Raw genomic sequence first — 23,702 nt, forward strand, 5'->3', positions numbered from 1 at the left:
TTCTCTCGGAACCAAATCGTTCCAGATGTTTGGCTAGGAGACTCTTCTCTGGTGGCATCGTCACAGCTGTCAGTGTTTACGCCAGCGTCGCACAAGCCGAACTTTGCGAACCTCTGAACAGCTTGTCGCACCTGCCTCGTCGTGGCGGACGCTGACGTCGCGTGTCCACCAGAAGCAGAGAGAGTCTTCAGAGGGGGTGGTCAGCACCGGTCTCTGATTCCTAAACCGCTCCGGCCTGGTTGGCGGATGAGATGCTAACACATCCATCTTTGAGGACGGGCAGGAGATGAGGAGAAAAGTGGATGTGAAAGAGAATTGTTTCGAGACCTTTCTTGAATGTCAAGGTGGTTTCAACAGTTCTGAGTTGTTCGGAGGTTCGCAAACCTCGGCTTGTGGGAGGCTGCCGTAAAGGGCAGGTGGTGGTGCGGTGGTTGGAGCTGCTGCCTTTGGACCCAAAGGTTGCGGGTTTGAATCGCACCTCCAGCTGTAGCTCCCTTGAGCGAGGTACTTACCCTAAATTGCTCTGGTAAAATTACCCAGCTGTACGAATGGGTAAATAACTGTTGGTAGTTTCGCGTTCTAATTTGCTTTGGAGGAGAGTGTCAGCTGAATGTAAGGGATGCTGTTTTCCTTATAACTGCTTATAGCAGCCGAGTCTCCCAGGTTTAGACGTTTCCCCAGGATCCGCTGGTGGAAAGTGCTTTCGTTCCACTTCATTAGCCTCGCTGAGCAGACGTGACGCGACTCGTCTCCATCTGCTCCCTATCAGACCCCAGTAGTTTTCTTCCCGGAGACACCTCCGCTATTCTCCCGTGTTAACGGTGACACATGCTGGCTGTTCCTGCCTGTCTGTCTCTCGAAGGCTCGTCCCCCGGTGTCCCTGCGTGTCCTCAGTCTCTTTGTTGTTTCCCAAGCACAGCCTAGCTACTTTTTCAAAGTCGTTGCACCACGCTCCACGACCGGTTGCTCTTCCTGCAAGCCGCCTTCATGAAGAGTCTTTACCCACAATGCACCTGCTGCCCTTTCAGTTTCATGTCTCACAGTCTTTCGATAGGACTAAGACAGTTAATGTCTCCTCCAGGGGTCTGATGTTGGTGGCACGGTGTCGCAGCGGGTAGCGCTGGTGCCTCACTGCTCCTGGGCTGTGGCCAAACGTGGGTTTGAATCCGACTTGGTCTGTGTGGCGATTGCGTGTTCTCCCCAGTGTGTGTGCGTGTGTGTGTGTGCGTGCACTGTGGGTAGCTTTGGAAAACGGTGTCAGCTAAACACCATGCAAAGATGTAGGCCATGTCCTAATCACTGTCGTTTCCTGTTCCGCCAGGGCTTCCTGAAGAGTGACCGCGTGTCCCGCATGGTGCAGAGCGGCGGATGCTCTGCGTATGACTTCCGCGAGGTCTTCAAGAAGAACATAGAGCGGCGCGTGCGCAGCCTTCCCGAGATCGATGGCCTCAGCAAGGAGACTGTGCTGAGCTCCTGGTTGGCCAAGTACGATGCCATCTTCCGGGGTGACGAGGACCTGCGGCGCCAGCCCCCCAGGGTGCCCCTCCATGGCATGTCGGAGCTGATCCTGAGCAAGGAGCAACTGTACGAGATGTTCCAGCAGATCCTCGGCATCAAAAAATTTGAACACCAGCTGCTGTATAACGCCTGCCAGGTGAGCAGACCTCACGCATCATGTCCTTCTCACCAGATGATGCTCACGCATGCCAAAAATCTCAAAAAAAGAAAAAAGCTCCAGGACTGTGCATCTTCCCTTGGTCTCTGTGAACAGGGAAAGTTCTGGAACAAGAGTCACTAGTTCAAAGGGACTACAGAAAATGATGTGTGAACATACTGGTTAAGGATCATATTTAAGTTGCTTAAATTGTTACTCCGTTTTCTCTGTGCCAAGCATTGCCGTGAGAACGAGAATGGGGTCCAGTTGAAAAGAAGGAACATAGTAATAACAATAAACAATTTTAAAAACAATTTTTATCATTGCATATTATTATTATTATTATTATTATTATTATTATTATTATTGTCATTCCAAGTTTTACAAAAGAAGAACTATGACATCTGGCCGTTCTGACTGAAATCGTTGTGCAGTGCTTTTCAAACACCGCTGCATCCGGCAACGTCCTGCACTGTCACGACCACGGAGCTCTTGGTGATTTGCGCTAAAGGTCAGGGGGTTCATGTGGAGACCCTGTCATTACGGAACCCTTGTTTCTCATATTCTTTAGCGGCTTCGTCGCCACACGGAGCAACGGGGAGGTACGTTCAGGGTGCTCTGCCAGCAGCCATCAATTTTCACTAATTGACACTGACAGATTACTGTAATTAGCCATTTCTGTGGTTTTCCTCCAGCTGGTAGCACGAAGCATGGTAATATGGCTGGGAAACCCCGGTAATGGGGCAGATTCACCTGCTTCAAGAAATCTCGACGTGTGCGATTGCTTTTTCAGCTCTTCTACATCGGCTACTTCCACCCGCGGGATTCCAGGCAAAGCCTCTTGCTGTAATGATCAGAGAAGCTCAGCGCAGCGTCATACTGAGTCCCTTCATCATGCGTCTGCTTACTTCACACATGATGCATCTCGTGCTCGGAGAAATCCAGATAACTAACTTCCTGGATTATTGATTCACAGGAATGCTTGGCTCGATATGTTTCCGCGTATAATTATAGGCTTATGAATAATTGAGTAATTATTCCCAGGCATTGTGATTAGCTATTAAAATTAAACAGAAAAGGTGTATTTGCATTGCGTTTGGACGCCGAATCGTTATCGATCAGTTGGCTTTCTGGCTGCAGGACTTGTGTGTCCGTCTGCAACGCCGCACGGGCCGAACGGGGGAGTGTAATGACACCTTGTCGGCGACGTGATGTTTACTGTGTGTTTCAAACCGTCCGCATCTTGGACTGACTCATCTCAGACTTATATATTTCATAGGCTCAGTGGTCTGAGAGCCCCTCACGCGCAGTGTTTTCCGGAAAGGACGCGACCCACATACCCCCGGGGACTGGGAAGGCGTGGCTGTGAAGGCCCGCTCAGGTGTGACCGCTTTGACACCAATCCTCAGACAGTGATCCGCAACTCAGCTTGGCAAAGGGAGGGGCAGTGCGGGGGGGGTCATGGCATCGCCCGCAGAATGAGTGTGACTCCATGAACTCACCGTGCAGGTCGTTCAGGTTTTCATGGGCATACCTTCGCAACCAGCTGTCCCCGCTTACCCTTTTAGGCGAAGATTGTCGTTAAAAATTGAAGCATGGGGTTGTTGTGTAACACTGGAGTCCCGAGCCCACACAGTGCACACGGGCGCGCGCACGCACGCACGCACACACACACACACACACACACACACACACTGGCTGTCCATGTGAAGATGGTCAGGAGACTGCACCCTGTGACACCGTGCTGTGGTTTCTCATTAAGCTGCCTTACACCACCCTAGTCACTGCGCTACCCAGTAAATGTGGTACCAAGTCCTGCACAGTAGCCAGGGGTTTATTTCCCTGAAACCTTGTGCCATTACCGTGTTCACACCTTCATTAACATTGTGCTGGACTTGGAATGTCCTAATACTTCTGGCAAGCAGACCACAGAGCACTTCGGGGTGGTGCCCCTTCCCCTGCACTGGAAACTGGAGACATTTTACTCGACACTGCAAACAACACCCCCCTCCACACACACACACACACACACACACACACACCGCACAGCAAAGATCACATCCCGGCTTCCTTCTCCTAATAGCTGGATACCCCACCTCTCCCTGTGACATTTCACCGTGAGCAGAGACCCGGGTAGCACACAATAGCTCGCAGTGCTCCGACAGCCAGTGACGCTCGGCGAATCCATCTGCATTTCGGGCTGTCGGAAGCACACACACAGCCCGGTAATAAAAATGCAGGGTAATCTTAAAGCGCCCCTCTTCCCAGCTTTCAAAGGTCCTCCAAACCGTTTGTTCCGGAAATCATCAAAGTTCACAGCGCAGCCCAAATGGTGGTGCTGGGACGGCGGTTCTCAGGCCTTTACGGTAATGGGTTTTCTGTGCCCTTCCAGACACATCTCTCCGCACAGGTTAATTCGAGGTGCGGTGCACCCGGGTTTGAAAGATCAGACTAACGCAACACATTTTAATGACATTTTCCTGAACAGATTAATCCGCTTTGTTGTCATGGGAATGGCAAACTAGCTAAGGAGACCGGAGAGATCAGTCACCACATGCGCGTGTGTGTGTGTGTGTGTGTGTGTGCGTGCAGCATGCACAGGCAGGTGTGAATGTTAATTCTTTTTCCCAGTGCAATAGTTGTATGACTTTGGAGAGGAGAGGATCCAGGGTTTCCCAAAGAAGAGTTCACAATTGCCAGGGCTGAGAATATTGGAAGCAGTTTGATGTAAGATGTAGATGATCAAGATGTAATTAACCATGCTTTGTTCAACATTTACACTGACGTTTACACTTTTGGCAGATGCTTTTCTCCAAGCCGATGGACAGTGCGGAGTAAACTATGTAATACAGTGCCTCCCACTATAGACTTTGATACACACGCTCAAACTGTTTGGTACCGATTCCTTCCAAGATCACGCCACATTCAGTGCTCTTCCTGACTCGGTCTTCATGTTTTACAGGGGTTGGGTTTGACAAGTTTCCTGATAGAATTCATAAGTGATGGGTGATGGGAGAGTTTCAAAGGAAGCCTTTCAGATCAGTAATGTGCGGAGCGAAGACGCTGCGGGGAGGACTGGCCTTCATTTAATGCAGTTTAATTTTAATGGTCATGCAAATCAGCAGCGAAATTAGAAGTCATTTGCGGTGACATCCATCAACTGTCGTGGGTCTCGGATCGAGAGTCAGGTGACGGCCGATAGCTGGGGCAGCGAGGGGGACGAAGCACCGGGATTTGCCACGGGGAATCACAAGTCATTTGTTTACTGACCCTCCTCCAGGAGAGCCATTCCAGGAATGTATACTGCCTCCCTTTGCCGACACAGGCGTTCTGTGGCCCGGGGCTGTTCTACCAGCAGTGCTATTGAGCCACAAGTCAGCCTTGACATGTTTAAAAAAAGACATCAAACCTCCATACTGTTGTTTTCCAGACGTATTATTCTGGCAGGCAAAAAGATCGCTGCTTCTGCATGTCCTGATTTGAATGCATGGTCCAGCCTAAAGTGTGTCGTTTAGACTCCCTCGAAGTGCTCCCCTAATTTAAGGGAATCGATATTCGGGAGATGCTGAGATGCTCGTCAGCGCCGAGCTGATTGTTATGGATAGTCGAGCACCTGCTTTATTTACGTGCAACAAATCATCGGAGGCTCCCGGCAAAGCAGGCGCAGGTCCTCCGCCTTCGCAGGGGGACAGATGCGCATCCACGGCCGGGGCTCCTGCTGCTGCTCTTCTCCCAAGACCGGTTTTACATCTCACATCTGAAATATCCATATATGATATTGTCCAAAATTGACTGAATAGTCTAGATTTTTGCAGTCTACATACTGCCAGCATCTGAACCCTGAAGGGATCTGAGGAAAGGTCCCCTGGGATTCCTCTGCTTGAGCATTTTATTTCAAGCCCCATTTTGTGTAAAGCTTGGGGCAGCCAGTAGCGTAGTGGTTATACTTTCTGAGCTGAAGGTTTCTGGTTCAAAACCCACCTACTGCTGTAGTACCCTTGAGCAAGGTACTTACCCTCAACTGCTCCGGTAAAAATTACCCAGCTGCATCAAGTGCAAGTAGCCTAATGTTGGAGAAAAGCATCAGCTAAATGAGTAAATATCAATAAACACAAATCAGAGTATAATACTGTCCTGGGGGGGCTGCTGTATTTAAATGATCTAAAGTGGTCTCCTCCTGAGGAGTCAAAGTTAAAAGGCAGTAAGACAGAAAATGCCTGTTGGCCTGAAAGGGCACTTCAGGTGGATGAAGAGGAATATTCTCCCTGGGTATGTACAGCTGTCTGTGCTGTCTTTTGCCATCATTAGCAACATATCATTTTCACGGGGGTCGCAGTGGATGTCGAGACTGCTCCTGCCACCGGGAGACGACGGTGATGTAGACCGCATCCGCGTCACCTGTCACCATGGAGATGTTATACGAGAAAACCTAGTTTATCTGCGCCCCTTTAGTCCCTTTCACTGCACAAATGTCACAGTGTTTTTACTGCTTGGGATTTATTTGTGGTTTGGCACCGGCGCTTAGCGAGAGCTCGCTGCAGTGGTCGAGGAATATTTGTGAAAGAGAAATTCGTGAATCGGGAAGACATGCCAAGTATGAATCGAGGTTTGCAACAACAAACACACCCAGCTGACTTTACCTGGAAACACCTCTTTCATCTTTCGCTCATCGTGACACCCAAAATATCCCCCCTGAATCCACCTCGTTACCGCAGTAGGCAGCACGTCAGCCTGAAGGTCGTGAGTTCGGTCCTCGCACGGGGAAGAGGGTAATATTTACTCGGACAGCTGGTAGCGTGGTGGTTGGAGTCGCTACCTTTCAGATCCAAAGGTTGTAGGTTCAGTCCCTACTGCGGCTCTAAGTTTCTTAACATTGTAAGTTGCTTTGGAGAAAAGGGTCCGCTAAATGAATGCATGTAATTGTAGAACATCCAGCTTGGGTGGAAGGTGAGGGCAGCTGGGAGCAAAGGTGACTGCGCTTCTTCACCTTTGTTCCTGTTCAGCCGTTTAAGTACCTTAACTGGTCTGGTGCCGAGATGTTTGGTGAGACAGTTCGGCGCTGGATTGTGTGTCGGTGTCGGCAGCGTGTTTTTCACGCAGCCGGCGCTGCGCTCTCCCTGCCCTTGAGGCCTCCGAGCCGCTGCGCCATGTGGCGGGCGGAGTCAAACGCGGCCTCCCGTGCCGTGCCAAACCTCCTCCCGGCGGAAGCTGCGCCTTATCGAGTGCAAACAGCACTGTGCCGTGGGAGGGTGCGTGGGGGGGAGTCCTGGCTGGAAGCAAACCAGCACATTTTTTATTTATTCCTTTATTTCTCCACTTTTCTGCTTTTTTGGAACCACTGTGGAAACATCACACGAATCATAAGGCAAAGGCATTTAGAGCTGCTAGGTGGCGTTTCTCCCGTCTCAAAGCAGAGCCTGAAGCCGTGTGTGTTCCGCTGTATCCTCAACAGTCCTGGGCTGCGCGAGTCTTGTGAATGGCCAAAAGGAAACGAAATAAACACAGGCTTTTTTATTTTTATTTTTAATTTTGGTCTCTCTCACACGAGTGGATGCAGTTTTATGGGTTCAGCGGCCTCACCTGTCACATGGGATTGACAAACGCTCCCAACGTGCGCTTAATGAAAAAGTACGTTGTGCTCAGTTAGGGAGACCCCACCGAAGCAGTGAGAACAAGCAGCTCCACAATCTGTATGTCAGCAGGCTGACAACATGGGGGCTGCAAACGGCCCTTCTGGGCCTGGCTGGCTGTTCCAGGTGGCTGACCCCACCCCCCTGTCCTTTCCTCTCCCGCAGCTGGACAACGTGGACGAGCAGGCGGCACAGATTCGCAGGGAGCTGGACGGGCGGCTGCAGGTTGTGGAGCGCATAGCGGCGGTACGTTCCCGCTCTGTCGGCCTCGCGCTCCCACAGCACAAGCACGTATTATTTTACCTTTTCGCATGAGCAGGGCCGCCTGTGGGATTCGAACCTTTTACCTTTTGCTGAAAGTGCTGTTTTCTTTAATCACTGCACAGAATCACTTATTGGGTGTGTTTTAACTTTATACAAAAGAAACATAAAGTGGTAACAGTCCACCAGTGGTTAGAGCTGTTGCCTTATAGTCTGAAGGAAAAGGGTTCAAATCACACTCGTCATGTAGTACCCATGATCAAGGTTTTCATTCTGAGCGGTTCAGCTAAAAACACCTTATTATGTTAGTTAGTAATAATGTTTTAAATGTGATGCTCTAGCAAATGCGGAGCTCATCAAATGTCCTCGGCTGTGTTCCCAGGAGAAGAAGTTTCCCAAGTTTATCTCCAAGGACATGGAAGCGATGTACATTGAGGAGCTGAGAGCATCCATAAACTTACTGATGGCCAACTTGGAGAGTCTTCCAGTCTCAAAGGGAGGCCCAGAGTACAAGTTGCAGAAGCTCAAGCGTTCTTCCATCAACTCATCGTTTCTGGACATGGTGGATGAGAACGACGTGCTCTCCAAGTCCGACGTGGTCCTGACCTTCAACCTCGAGGTGAGGGCTTGGGAGTAGATGGGCGTCTGTTCCACCAGGGTCTTCTTCAGGCCGTTTGAGAACGCTGTTTCGCATGCCGAATTTTTGTGAAAAATTCAAGGACCCTGAATCTTGAGAGCAATTAAATAAACCCGTTTAATATATTAAAATTCTTTAAAACGACAAAATGCTGATATTTTATGTAAAGTATGTATGTCCATGTGCAGAGTTTGGGTACAGGTACATCTGAAGATCTGTCGGTCACATACATTACTGATACATTACATTACACATCCCGTTTCCTGAAGGTTGTGGTCGTTGCAGAAGGATCCTGCTCCTTGTACCCAGTGGTTATAACTGCTGGTCGTTATTGTGAGCAGAAGCCTCACGCTGCACCCTCCGTTTCACAATACAGATCGTGATTATGGAGGTACAGGGACTCAAATCCGTGGCCCCCAACAGGATCGTGTACTGCACCATGGAGGTGGAGGGAGGCGAGAAGCTGCAGACGGACCAGGCGGAGGCCTCCAGGCCACAGTAAGGGTTCCGCCCGCCGCTGGGCTCTACGTACAGCCACAAGTTGTGAAAACTGACACATGCTTCCTCGAGCGTCCTGCGGAGAACCTCCTGGGAAGCGTGTGGACTACAGTTTGTCGCAGCAACACTGTCAGCTGTTGTTATGGGAAACACACTTGCAGAGCTGGCGCACGGCCTATCTGCCCCTGCAAAACGACATCTCTCGTGCTCCTGGGCGGGGCTTGTACCCAGTCACCGGAATTGCTGCCAAAAAGTTTGAGTTGTGCTGCGCTGTAAAGTGAGCAGCTCCGAGGCCCACTGTTTGTGGTAACACTAGAGAGGCGAGGAGTCCCTACTGCTGGCAGCCTGCTTTGTGTGTATATTCCTATAGTACTCCTCGTATCTGCTGAACGTGCCCCGCCCCCTTCTCCAGAAAGTAGCACCGTCATAAGGTAAATCAGTGAAACTGACACTTTGATTAGCATCAGATCGTTTCGCAGCCTTGCAGGGGTGTCTGTGGGGTCAAACATTTCAGTCATACATGCTGTCAGAGCCATGGGAATACACTGCAGACACTGTATGACCATGCACACTCAACACACATCAGTGTCACAAACCAAAGCGATAGGGAGATGGCAATCATAACAATAGCACTGGGAAATGAAGAAAAACATCTTATGTATCAGAAGGGGGGTGCGGTGGCGCAGTGGGTTGGACCAGGTCCTCCTCTCTGGTGGGTCTGGGGTTTGAGTCCCGCTTGGGGTGCCTTGCGACAGACTGGCGTCCCGTCCTGGCTGTGTCCCCTCCCCCTCCAGCCTTATGCCCTGAGTTGCCAGGTTAGGCTCCGGTTCCCCGCGACCCCATATGGGATAAGCGGTTCAGAAAAAAAAAAAAATCTTATGTATCAGTGATGCAAATAAAGAACAGAACATTTTCCTCCCCGAAGTTTATGGAAGTGGACTTCAAAGTTAGATGATTTTTTTTTTTTTTTTTTTTTTCTCAAGCTCCAGCTGCACTTGCCAAGTGTGAGCTTTGCGTTTAAGTCTTCTTCCTGGCAGCCACGCGTACACACTGGCCCCAGACTGGAATGCCAGCGTAATTGTATGAGAAGTGTAAGAATGGTGCTGGAGTATAAACCTTTCACGTCTCACCTACCCCACCCCAACAGCAACGCCTCGTACCTTCGGAGCCCGCGTCTCCGTCGAGCGCTGCCACAGCGCCGTTCCTAGATCAGGCACGGCGTTACTTTGGGCTGCCTCTCCAGTCAGGTTGGATTAGCGTGGCCCGTAGCCGCTTGCCGCGCTCGAGATGTGACAGATTGCGTGTAGGAATCACTTTGCTCCGGCGCGCTGTGACGAATCCGCTCTGGGCTTTTGAAGCGGGTGCAGGAGCCCTGATAAGCCCCGCTGCGTTGATAATGCGGAGCGAGAAGCTGCCGTTTTGCCCGAAACCATGCAAGCCCATCGGAGGCCGTGGCCCGTGTGTGAAATTTGCTGTTAATTGAATAGGAACCAGCTTGAGAACATGACATTCACTAAAATCTGAGAGTAATTTAGTGTCAAGCGGTCTGTTCGACCTGCAAACTAAGGCTCCTCCCCTTTGCGCAGGGAAGAAATCATGGGAAAGTGGTTGTAATATGAAACTCATGGTAATGCTTTGACGAGGGAATAGCGGCTCTGGAGTCAGAAGCTTTTTTGTCATGGACTGCCCTTTGAAGGCTTTTAACTCCACATTCTCATCTTAATGGTTCGTTTCCTGGCGTCCCACCGAGTTTACAAGTGATCTGTCCAACAGGATCCCTTTAAAATTAACTTGCAATTTCAGTTTCCATCCTTATTTCCTCTGTTTTCTCAAAGACGTTAACAACTTTACCGCTGTTGTGCCGAAGCACACTTCTAGAAACCTTTCTTTTACGAAAAACTCGTTAGAGATAATGGGCATGATGGCCACATCAGCGCTTGGTTGTAGTTAAAGGTTAAATAACTAAGGACTCAGCTGTGTCAGGTTTTTAAACCATTGATCTGCTGTCATCAGAAGGTTTCATCAGTTTGTTTCACAGTGGTTCATAGGTGTGGATCTAAAAAAAAATAGTGTGTTTTGTGCTCAGGAGCACAGGTCAGGTGTGTCATCCGTACATGTTAATCGGAACCCCTGGCTGCAAGGGGAGGCGGGAACCCATACCTGGGCACCTCAATCTGATGCCATGTTTGCACAGAACTTTTCACTGTGGTTTCCTGGCCATCTTCCACAAATGCTGAAGGTGGTGTCATCAGGGGAGGTCATCGATCAGGGGTCTCCCCTTCTCGAAGTAGACAGAGCCAGGAAACGCTTCCCAGACTCCCTTGTGCAAAGCGCCATGCGGGCACACCGCCACCCTGTTTTCTGGCGCAACCTTAATGAACTGCGATGAGTGACAGAGACTTGTGCTGCCACGGGGTGTCAGCAGTGGAATTGGAAGGAGGATGATTGCAGGGGACGAAGGGACTGCGCAGTCTCTCCGATGCCAGGTGAACAACACAGTCAAGGTTTCTAAACTTTTTCTGCCTTCTGTGAATTCTAACTAACTAATTTACTTCGTTCTTTGGGAATTAGAAACAATGGCGACACAACCCCTCCCCTCCGTTACCGCGGCAACTGGGAAACAAGCAACCTTTCTCTTTTTGCGCTCAGCTCTGCTCGTGTTCAGCCCCGGCGGTGAAAGGTCATTCTAGACCCTGTGGAAGCACATTCTTTGCAAATGTGGCAGGGAACAACGTCCTGTAAGGGTGTTTGTGAAAGTCACGCAAATAAATTAGTGGAAAATTTCACAATAGTGGCTCAGGTACCTCCAAGGCCATAGTGGCAAAAAGCCATAAAACGAGAACAATAATGCAACAGTACGCATGATATGAATTTTCCGCTTGTCATGACTCACATCAGAATCCATAAAGAAAGGAAAATGTAATGCATAACATTTCTCAAAGAAGTAGCAGCATGACACTAAGTAATGACTAGTGCTTCAGATGCAGAAAAATTATTTACTGCATATCTCAGTAGCTGCTGCGCACAAGGAGTGGAAACCGTAACGTTTGGTTTTATCCCTTTAGTCTGTTGACGCCAAACTTCTCAGGTGTCTCTGTGAGCTGACTTTACATCCGGAGGTTACACCGTGTGTTTTTTACAGGTGGGGTACGCAAGGAGACTTCACCACCACGCACCCCCTGCCGGTTGTTAAGGTGAAGCTGTTCACAGAGAGTACAGGCATGCTCGCCCTGGAGGACAAGGAGCTGGGCAGGGTGAGTTTCAACTGCAGCATCTCAACTTTACCCCCTCAAATTGTTCATGCCTCTCTAAATTATTTCTGTTATGAACAGCTCTATAAAAAGCTCTCATTTGTGAAGGAACTGGGAAAGGCGCATCATATCTGGCAACCCACGTTTCTATGACCTTTCAGTCATCTGTCCAGAAACACCCAAATTGTCCATCGGTTTTTTTTTTTTTTTTTCGTTTTTTAATTTCGTGAGTGGTTCTGTGTCGCAGCAGCATAGAGACAGAAATGGTACAGCGAGAAACTGAAAATGTGACCACACACATAAAGCAAGGTCAAAAAATTACATAACAGGTATGACCACGTAGCACTGTCTAAAAAGTTCCAGAAGGTGGTTCAGGCATTGGAGAATTCCTTTCGGTTTTCATTTCAGAAGAGATGTTAATTTTTCTAGTGGGGGAAAGGGAACTCTTTTGGTCAGCTACATATTTCGAGAGGGAACCTCAGTTGTAGAACGCAGCTTTAAAATACATTTCTGTGCCAAGTATGTTAAGTATAAGTGGGGCGGAATGGTGGTACAGCCGGTAGTGTTGTTGTCTCACAGCGCTTGGGTGGTGGGAGAAGATGTGGGCTCGATCTCCGCCTGGTCTGTGTGGAGTTTGCCTGTTTTCATCGTGTCTTGCATGGGTTTCCTCCCATACTTTCCAGGTAGACTGGTGACTCTAAAAGTCACACATAGTGTGTGAATGGCAGAGAAAAAATGTGTTTCACTGGTGTGCAGATGAATGGCTATTTCTAAATAATAATGTATCTAGCAGTCTAAGTCTCCTTGGGTTAATAAGGTGTGGGCTGATAACAAACCATAGTGTTCCTTGGCTTTGGAGAAAAATGTATGCTAAAAGAATAAATGTAAATGTAAGCGCGGGGGCTTGGCCTCTACCTGCTCTCTGGTGGGTCTGGGGTTCAAGTCCCCCTTGGGGTGCCTTGCAACGGACTGGTGTCCCGTACTGGGTGTGTCCCCTCCCCCTCCGGCCTTGTGCCCTGCGTTGCCAGGTTAGGCTTCAGTTTGCTGTGACCCCGCTCGGGACAAGCGGTTTCAACCACTGTGTGTGTGTGTGTGTGTGTGTGTGTGTGTGTGTGGGTGGGTGGGTTTAACCAGAAAATAGAAAGGGGCCAATCAAAATTTTGCTAAAGACTTTTTTGAATGGTTGAGTGAACACATTGCATTACATTATATTTATTCATTTAGCAGATGCTTTTCTCCAAAGTGCCGTACATCTTAGAGAAAAACACAATTAGTGCATTACATCAACAACCATTCAGTATGTCCTCATCAGTTCATGTCCCCAAAATAAAAGTACTGCAGTACCCAGAAGGGCCTTGCACTTAGTTTTACCCTCCATGCTGTCACTCTGTAGCTTGTCAATTGTTTCATTTCCATCATCAGGATCAAGTTCAGGTGTCTATAGTCCAATAAGGAACTCAGTGAGTAGCCTACATACCATCACACAACTTTCTCATTTTGGATTTCACAGTAAAATAAAAACTAATTTGTTTCCTTAATATACTTACTGAAATAACAAAAAAAAAATGTGTTTTTGCTTATTAGCTTTGGTTTTCATTCAACCAGAATGGTATTTAATATGCACAACAAGCAGACCGCCGACATCCTGTCTGAAGGCGGAAGCCTACTTATCTTTGCCGGTCCTTCATCGCCAGTGTCCCTGCAAACAGATGGAGACTCCCATTAGCAGGGCATAAATGTTCTGATCCACCCAGATTCTTTTTCCCAGCTGGACCAGAGTTGGACGAAGAAGTGTACAGGTGTCTTGGTCCGTCTCACTGGCAACTACTTACAGGGAGAAACTGTGTCCGAAAGGAGTTCAAGCTACACAAACCTGCTCATTTTCATTTTCACTTTGCCCTACTGAATATTCTTAGGGTCTGAGGGTAAAAAAGTTCTAGTCCCAGGAATAGCCTTTTTGGACCCTTTTATAAGGTTTTACAATGTTCCGGTAATATGACCAGTTCTTTTCCATTTATAGATCTTGTCCTTCCTGCCTTGCGCATCGGTGTATTAGTGTGTGTTTCTTGGAGCCCAATAACTGAGCAGCACTCGTACCCACTCTTACAGGTGGTTCTGAACCCCACCACCAACAGCCCCAAAGCAGTGGAGCTACACAAGATGGTGGTGCCCAAGAACAGCCAGGATGCTGATCTGAAGATCAAGCTGGCGGTGCGGATGGACAAGCCCCCCAATATGAAGCACAGCGGGTACGAGGGGGGCGCTTCCAATCAACACCTGTCCACACGAATTTGCGTCTCTGCAGATACACCCCAGTCACATTCTCCGGTGTCAGGGATGAGCAGAATGATTGCTGCTGTTCGTGAAACAGAAGTGTGCGGGGCCTTCGACGTACGATCCCACTTTTACAAACCACTCGTGAAAATGTGAGCTTCCACACATAAATACATGCTGCTCGAGTCAATAGAAGTCACTCGCTCTGCACAAGAAAGTGTCCTTTAGGTTGTATTAACAGGGCAGTTCAGAATCCGAAAGTGTCTTACCCTGAGGGTTTCAGAACATCTCTTGTGTGATGCACTTTCCTTTGCCAGTTTTAGCCAGAGCGCAGTGCGAAGAGCAGCAGCGCCCCCTGTCGGTGACAGTGGAAACATGTTTTTCACCAAAGCCATTTATGTGATTTATTAGGTATGGCTCATATAACGTGTTCAAGAGGTACAACTCAAGAACAAAAACAAGAGGAAGCTGATTTTTTTTTGTATGAAGAAACAATTCATTCAAAACAGTCCATACCATAGTAACGGGGATGTATAGATGGAGCTCTTGGCCTTACCTGGAAATGCCAGCAGAGAGCAGTCAGGTCATTCATGTTGAAAAATAGTTTGTGTTGTGTCCCTGGAAGAGGGGGGCGCGGTGGTGCAGTGGGTTGGACCGGGTCCTGCTCTCCGGTGGGTCTGGGGTTCAAGTCCCCCTTGGGGTGCCTTACGGTGGACTGGCGTCCTGTCTTGGGTGTGTCTCCTCCAGCCTTGCGCCCTTTGTTGCCGGGTAGGCTCCGGTTCCCCGCGTCCCCATCTGGGACAAGCGGTTCAGAAAATGTGTGTGTGTGTGTGTGCGTGCGTCTGTCCCTGGAATGACCAGAACAATAAAAATGTTCTTTTAGGGTACTTCGTTTCACAGCAGGGCTAACTGGCATGGTTAACAATCCTGTCTCTTTGGTAGTTTGCAGAAATACCCATATTGTAATCTTGTTTGCAATTTAGTGAGATTTTTTTAAGAAGCACTTTTAAATCATGGTGGTTTCAGATCAGTAAACATAACAAATTTTTTGATGCGTCATTTCATTTTTTCATGCTTCATTTATGCTCCAACCTGTTTGTTGAGTGCGCTCCCAATGGAGATGTCATTCAAGAGCCTTGACTGTAACACTCCACAAATTTAATCTTTGAAAATAATAAGCATTAGTTATTTAGTCTTAGAAAATATTCAGAAAAAATTATGAATTTGCTACCAGGCATAAATATTCCTCGATGGCTAGTATGATTACATATCATTAAAAGTCACTTAGGTAGTGTTTAAGTGCCCATGCTATTCCATTTTATATATATTATAGAACAGTGAGCGGGGTGCGGTGGCGTAGTGGGTTGGACCGCAGTCCTGCTCTCCCGTGGGTCTGGGGTTCGAGTCCCGCTTGGGGTGCCTTGCGATGGACTGGCGTCCCGTCCTGGGTGTGTCCCCTCCCCCTCTGGCCTTACGCCCTGTGTTACCGGGTAGGCTCCGGTTCCCCGTGACCCCGTATGGGACAAGCGGTTCAGAAAATGTGTGTGTGTGTGTGTATAGAACAGTGCCCACTAGTAATTACCTCTAAATAACATATTATTAGCTGTAATTTTCATTTTACCATAACTGTATTCAGATTCCTTTACATTGCAGTCTCTCTCAGCAGTACTGGCAAACAAATCAGCAGCACTTTGAAGAATAACACTAGCTCTCAAGATTTCAACACAACATACCGAGAAAACCACATTTTATTTAGTTGAACTTAATATTTTAGTGATAGAAATAATTATATGGCATATTTCATTCATGTTTATATGTCTTATAATGGAAAGTTCTCTTTAGTCTTCCAAAGAAAAAAAATGGAGCATTTAAGAGATACAAGAGCTTAATTTTTGAGATCACCTGCTAACAGCCGAGCTAAAAACATCCATCCAGACGTTCCATGAAAGATGTACAAATGTAAAAGCACTTTGCACATTACTTGCAGAGACATGCGACCTGTACTTAAAACCGAGAGTATTATTTCACGAAAGTCGGCTTGTGAAAAACTGTTAGTTTCAGCTGGCCCTTTGAATTCGAGGAAGCGGCCTTCTGTCGGTCTCTGCGGGGACTGGCTGGTTGCGCGAGCCGCTGCGTGGGCTCCAGATGGGAAGAGCTGCAGCGCTGCAGGTTCAGGCCACCAAGGGCCTCGTGAAGCGGCACGGGATCGGACAGGGTCAGGGGGACGTCCCTTAACGATCATCTCACTAATTAGTGAAGAGGCCTAGAATGTTCCATGAATGGCAATGAGTTGCGAGCAGGTCCCTCTAATTGGCGGGAGGCTCTTCAGATTTTAATTACCATCTCAGCTGGCCACTCAAGGAGTTGGAAAGGATAGCGGTTGAACCTATACACACGCAGCCACGCACAGCCAAGCACACACACACACACACACACACACACACACACGCAGAGCTCTTACATATACACACACTACAGTGTGTGAGCGCAGCTAACTCGATGATGCACTGTACACTCACTCATAAGGAGATCATTCACACTTGCAAAGACCACACACACAAGCACATGTAGACATGTTTATCCTCCGCACACCTCAGGAGCCCCTTCCCGAACCCCACCCCTCCCAAATGGGAGGAGGTGGCATGGGAGAGTGGGAGGGATTTTCAGGTTGAACGCTCTCTGCAAATGCGGCCATCTGTTGATCAGAGGTGCCGAGGCCGTTTAGTGCCTTTTCAGCTTCCTCCTTTGGCCAGGAGCCAGTGGGGACGGAGGGCTGCTCATTAGAGAGAATGGTGAGGGGCTGGGAGGTGGGGGGGTTGCCTCTGCCGCTGATTCCCCTCCCCTTCACCCATTAACCACACTGTCTCACACCCCGACCCCCCACCACACACACACACACACACACACACACACAGAGACAGACAGAGGCACACCTTCGCACATTCAAGTCTCCTTTCATGAGGCCACCCCCGTTCTGAAGCACGTAAAACCCATGCGAGGAGTGAAAAGGTCCAACTGAGGGCGAGCTGCACATAAACTGTGCGCATTCGTGTTCTTTACCTTCATTGAGGAGCAGAGAAAGGACCACCACCACTAACACCTCGAGGATCCATTATACGCGATGTGTTGTGGTCTCGGTTGCACTGGGCTTAGAAAGGAACAACGGAAACCAGCATCTTTTCAGCTCCCAGTGTGTTTCCTACATCTGCGCATTTTCGTTCTTTCATACACGTGCAAGTTGCAGGATCGTTTCATCAGGCGAGGTCGCGCTGCAGGAAAAATTGCCGAAGATTAAGTTTTATTCCAGCACACAGTACGAAGTATTCAAGAATCTGTCTGTACTTTTAGAAATGAGTTGAGTTTACATCTTGCATCTCCAGTGAAACCCCTGGAAAGAGATCAGAGCATTCGCTTTGACTGGTTAACTTCTGTTAATTCCTTTAAGTGCTCCGTCACTTCTGTGAAGTTGTGTGGGAGACTCAAGTATTTAACCCGCACTAAGCTGTGACACACATTATTTACAATATATACTACATTAAAGAGTGACACAAAGCAGAGCAGCATGAATCCTCTTACCCTGCAGTATTTGGATGCTCAGCCTGTAACATCATGACTTTGAAAGAAGCCCTTATGGTCACTTTCCTCAGAGAGCTTTGGGTCGTCACATCGCTTACCTCGTAGCTTTGGGTTGGCGATGGTTTGGAACTAGTGAATAAACTTGTCTGGTGATAAATGCAGGACTCTTTTGCTCATGACACTTATTAGTAACCATTTTAAATGAATGCCTTTGACCAGGTCAATCTTTTGACAGTGTTACAATATATGACAAACGTTACAATGATTTACTCATTTATACAGCTGGCTACTATTACTGAAACTGGTTAGAGTAAGTACCTTGATCAAGGGTGTTACAGCAGGAACCGGATTCGAACCAGCAACCTTCAGTTTGCAAGCAGACAGCTACAGTACCCTACCTGCTGCCAGTGACTGTTCATGTAAAAATACCATTGTGGCCTGGGAAAGTTGTACTGCTACGAGGTGATTCAGAAAATATCCACATTATTACAAATCTGGTCAAATTCAAAATATTACGGATACTTTTTGACTTTTGACCTCGTTGTACAAACACCATTTATAAGTAACCTCTTTGATCTTGGAAACTGGGCGACCAGCTCGGTGTTGTATTAATAATAACCACCAGGGGGCAGTAGAACTACAATTATAATTCTGACCGTCTTTTTTTTTTTTTAAAAAAAAAAAAAAAAAACATTGATTACATTGAATTCAACTTTAATTATAAATAACAACTGCAATAAACGAATTTATGAAAAAAAGATAGACTTGTTGAAATATTAAAAAAAAAAAAAAAATCCGTTTTACTTTCCTGAGTTCTCTGGCAGCATTTCAGTGTCAGTTTTGATTTAAAAGTAAAACATAAAGCGTAAGAGAACATCAGATTCGCTCTCATCAGCTCTCATCATGTATTTTAATGTTTTTAAATGTTTCTAATACACTTTAATGTATTATCTCATGGCAAATCCAACTTTCCAGACACATTCCGAATTTTAAATTAAAACGCATTGTGTTAATGAACGGTAATAAGTAAATGTATTGAGTTTAATTACTCTGTCGATCCGCGGGGAGAAAGAAAAACCATTAATTAATTCATGGGCTGAGTGCTAGGCTATATTCATCACATCATATGCATTTTATTTCCTCTCTTAATCTGTGCGTTTTAGCGTTTATTGAAATTATTTTTAACCCATAATGATCTGGCGCACATTAATAATGAAGCCGCGAGCTGCTATCATATCTCGTCTAAATCATGTACACTGCTGGTAATGTACATAGATCATAGATGAGATGTGATATTTCGCAGATAGCGTAAGAATTCTACGTCATTAAGATATATCAAATGTGCGCATTTTGTTTTAGCGTGTCGAATTTTTTTTAAGTTAAAGATGAGTTGTAATCGTCGCCGATCCATTGTCGTGTCAGTTTTTTGTGCTTTTTACCTTCCAAAAACGGGCGGAACCGAACGGCTCGAGCCAGAGCACGAGCGGCCGCAGTGAGCGGGAATGCGTCGCGCGCGCCGGCGCTGAGGCGCGAGCGAACGCCGCGCGCAGGGCTGAGAACTGCCCGCGGCTGTGGGCTCCGGTCGGGGGGGGGGGGAGTTGGAGCTGCGGACCGTCCTCGCGGAGAGTCGCCCATTGTTCCCGCCTAAATGGGAACATGAGTGTCTGAAAAGTGTTTTGAGAATGAACTTAAAATCATTTTCACAAGTGGCTGATTACTTCTGCCACATGTTAACCCAACTTCAGCAGAATGGCCCAGATTTCACAGACTGCACTCATTGCTCTTTCAACCTTGACTGTGAGGTTTTTCGCTCCCTCCTTAAAGGGCACTCTTTTCTCCCTTACAATGTGTCTCCGCGCGTATTGATTTCCTCACACTCGCATACGCCGCACACATATTTCGTATTGTTTGATTTAGCCTCCAGATTGCTTCATATCACAGACTTTGATAATAGGTTGAAGCCTGAAAAGAGGAAGTGGAGAAAATAGATGAGGACTTTAATTTACCATCTGACCCTCCACGGTTCCCAATTCATTTTAACAATCGCTTTCGCCGGGAGCAGTTGTACATTATTCTGTCAGAGGAAAATTGTGCTTCCAGTCAGAAAGAACATTTTTGTGTAACTTTTCACGGTTATACCTCTAAACAACGCTTCCGCCCTTTTTTGGGGGGTAGCTGTCTAATAAAGGTTAGCCTTTTTTAATGGAATGGCAGACAAATTAATACCACTCCTCATTTTTAGACATGTATATATTCATATTTAGCAGAACAATACAGATGAAGGACTGCAGAGAGGTCAATCCAGTCAATGAAGGGCAGCTCAGCAGTGCTATACTATACGCTACTCAGATTTCTACCTATATACTTATTACTTATTTACTATTACTTATATACTAATTTTTCAGCAGATTCCCCCCTCATTTCTTCACATTCTGTGTTTGGGCCTTGTTAGCGTGACAATGACACAAGGAGTTAGGGACACGTAGAGATTGGCCATAAAGGAAATGGACTCGTGACCCCACAAGTTGGCCTGCTGTTGTACCTTTGAAAAAGGCACACAAGCGCATAGACGCAATAATGTAAATATACAAATATCGGGAGTGCACATTCGGCTTGTTTGAACGCTGAGGGGGACGCATTCAAGCAAGCCGAATGTGCCCTCCCCATATTTCTATCTTTATATTTATTCACTTACCCGATGCTTTTCTTGAGCTATTTACCATTATTTATGCATTTATACTGCTGGGTCACTTTATTGGTGTAATTTAGGGTAGGTACCTTGCTCAGGGGTATTACAGCTGGAGGTGGGATTCAAACCTGTGACTTTTAACTCCAAAGGCAGTTGCCTCGAACCTCTACACTACACTATGACTGACTGTTGGTCATATTTTTCATCCCCTCAATACCTGATACTTTCTTACCCCCCACGAAAGCTACTTAATGCGAGTCAAACCTTCAGCCCTGTATGCCACCTGCTTTCCACGAGACCAGAACTGTTCCCGGGCATTTCCCTGCCCCGACTCGCTGTGTAAATGTGGCAAATCCCTGTGACACATCCTACTCTTCAGTGTATGAGCAATAAATCCCTGCTCCTTTTCAGCGGAGCTCATTTCTTTGTCAGCTAATCCACTGTAACACCAGAGATTTGCGGCACTACAAGCGTCACTCTCGAGGCCCAGGGAGACATTCGTAATGTCGGGACTTAAGTGGATCTAATAGCTGTAAACAAACACATACCTGAATGTGTTCTTATTGCTGTCATTGACCGAAAAATGTATAGCATTTAATTCATAAATTAAAATAAATTATGTATTATATATAAAATCTCTCTTGCTCCAGTATTATTTCATATTTCAGATCATTGAAATGATTATGATTTTTAACAATTAAAAAGAAAATACAGGGATCCTTCTCTGTGCTGTGTTGAATCCCCAGCTTCATACACCTAATAACTTATTCTAGGGTGTATTAATCCTATACTCACTTTTCCTTACATATTTTCTTTTATTTAGGTGAGTGATGACATTTGAAATAAATGTTACTGTAATCAAGACTAATCTTTTAGCAGTTTTGTAACTAAATGAATATGTAATATTATTTCTGTGTGTTCTTTTTATTTTAAACTTAAAGGTATCTGTATGCTCTTGGACAAAGGGTGTGGAAGAGATGGAAAAGGCGGTATTTCGTACTTGTTCAGGTAAGTGAAATGTTTTGAATTATAAAAATGAAAGCAGCATACAACTAAGACAAACTCCACATTTTACCTGCGTATTTTTAAAGATCCTGTGCACTCCCTTTGATGCAAACTATTTTTTTTTTTTTTTTACCGTCTTTCAGCATTAGTACATTCATCATCTTGCTAAGAGAATTTTCCTCAGAGTTTTGTAATAACAAACACTGCACTGCACCAAATAATTTTTTGGGAATTGTTGATTGAGTTTAACTTATGGCACAGCTGCATTGCAATGTTATTCATAGCATTAATGTCACAAGTTTAAATACAAGTAATATCTGAACATTGAATTTTTCATATTAATGATTTCTATAAGACTATGTGCGGTATGCGCATTAATCGGGTAGAAATTTAATTGTGCAGCCTGCTTAGGCTCAGCAAACAGTTATTTTTCATCTTTGATACATTTTGGGAGGAATTTGAAGTCAGTTATAAAACTATTATACATTGGTCAATGTGGAATAGGATACATTGCCATTATGCAGAGCCTCTAAAACTTGACAGCAGCACAAAAAATGTTTCCTCACTCAGGTTTTGAGCTCTGTGGAGGGATAGAGAGATAACCTTGCGCTTTGTGATTTATCACCAATGTTTGTGTCCAATTACTTATATCCAAAGCATCTGGCTGTATTATAAGCGGAATTCATTTAAAACACAATGGTGATCTTTCTAGTCCAATCCAAGCAATGAAACAAAGCCCTGAGAAGTGCAGAACAATTTACTTCCATTGTAGATGCCAAAATATCATCCTGATGCCAGCCATATAATGTGAGGGTACTAATGTTGTTTTTGCCATACTTTCTGTGCATGTTTTGTTTGGCTTGCTGTGGCTGTGATTCTGTGTGGGGTTCCTGGAATGTCACTGATGCTGCGTAGCATTACGAAGGTCCATCCTGTGCTGCAGGTCAGTCAGTACACCTTCGCCATGTGCAGCTACCGGGAGAAGAAAGCAGAGCCACAGGAGCTGATGCAGCTGGAGGGCTATACAGTTGACTACTCGGACCCCCAGCCAGGTAGGCTGACCCACCACACAGGCTTTGGTTGCAGTCTTTTAGCCCAGCTTTCTTCCCTGAAATATCCAGCACTATGATGGGTAAAATTGCAAGTCAGTTCATGTAAAAGCATCAGGTAAACAAATGTAGTAGTCTGTCAGTTTCTGTCAGTGCTTGTCAAAGTCAGGGTTGCAGCAGTCTAGAGCCTATCCTGGAAGTACAGGGTGCAAGACTAACTGGGGTACACCCTTTATGGAATGCCAGTACATCATAAGATACATGCACACATTCACACACTATGGGTAGTTTAGAGTCACTAGTTAACCTGAAACACGGCTTTGGACTGTGGGAGGAAACCAAAGCACCCAGAGGAAACCTGCACAGAGATGGGGCAAACATGCAAATGCTACATAGATTCAACCCTAAGCCTAAACAGCCTAGGTGCTGTGAGGCAGTAGTTCCCACTGCGCCACTGTGCCACCCACAGATGTAATATAATACTATAATTACGTTACAGTAACAATTTGCTTTCTATTGGACAGTGGACAAGAGTGGATACAAGTGTGTGTCAATAAGAGGCATGGTAGTTGGTTGATTTTTTTTTCAGTGTTCTTCTCCATTGTCAGTATGAGAAAATGTACAGAAGATTGTCCCGTGCTTCTATTTTGTCTCCAGGTCTCCAGGGCGGCCGGGCGTTCTTCACTGCTGTCAGGGAAGGTGACCTTGTTGTGTTTGCCAGTGATGATGAGCAAGACCGTGTCCTATGGGTCCAGGCTATGTACCGGGCTACGGGCCAGTCGTACAAACCAGTTCCACCCTCCCAGAACCAAAGGCAGAATTGCAGAGATGGAAACCTGCAGGCTGATGCTCCCGTTTCACTGCTCAGTAGGTCTTCACATCTCTCCCACTGTTACCTATTGGTATTACTGTGTTTTAATGTTTATGCTCAGAAGAAAGGGTGGGAGCGGGTGGATCACTGGGTTTCACAATAATGCGCTTGGAATGATGTATGAATATGTATATACACACACACTTTGTCGTAGGAGAGGAAAAATGGTGGTGATGGTAACCATTTTTTCATCAGCCTGTGACAGTTTTAGCTCCGTTCCAACTGGTGAGGAGGAGGCTGCGTGCCCGAGAGACAGCATCCACAGAGCAGTCAGGGGTCATCTCTGAAACAAACAAACCCTCTGATT

At 46.6% G+C, this 23,702-nt stretch overlaps 1 protein-coding gene across 1 annotated transcript in view; it reads left to right on the top strand.

Annotated features, from left to right (window-relative positions):
* LOC108918618 (calcium-dependent secretion activator 2-like) overlaps positions 1–23,702 on the top strand; it is a 90,538-nt gene that overhangs the window by 31,518 nt on the left and 35,318 nt on the right. Inside the window, exons 3-11 of the mRNA XM_018726061.2 lie at positions 1,322–1,654; positions 7,450–7,530; positions 7,928–8,164; positions 8,559–8,680; positions 11,823–11,934; positions 14,041–14,180; positions 21,412–21,478; positions 22,419–22,527; positions 23,182–23,391. Coding sequence (XP_018581577.2) covers positions 1,322–1,654; positions 7,450–7,530; positions 7,928–8,164; positions 8,559–8,680; positions 11,823–11,934; positions 14,041–14,180; positions 21,412–21,478; positions 22,419–22,527; positions 23,182–23,391 — 1,411 coding nt within the window. The remainder of the gene's footprint in view (positions 1–1,321; positions 1,655–7,449; positions 7,531–7,927; positions 8,165–8,558; positions 8,681–11,822; positions 11,935–14,040; positions 14,181–21,411; positions 21,479–22,418; positions 22,528–23,181; positions 23,392–23,702) is intronic.

Source organism: Scleropages formosus, chromosome 21 (assembly GCF_900964775.1).
Source record: "Scleropages formosus chromosome 21, fSclFor1.1, whole genome shotgun sequence".
NCBI lineage: Eukaryota > Metazoa > Chordata > Actinopteri > Osteoglossiformes > Osteoglossidae > Scleropages > Scleropages formosus.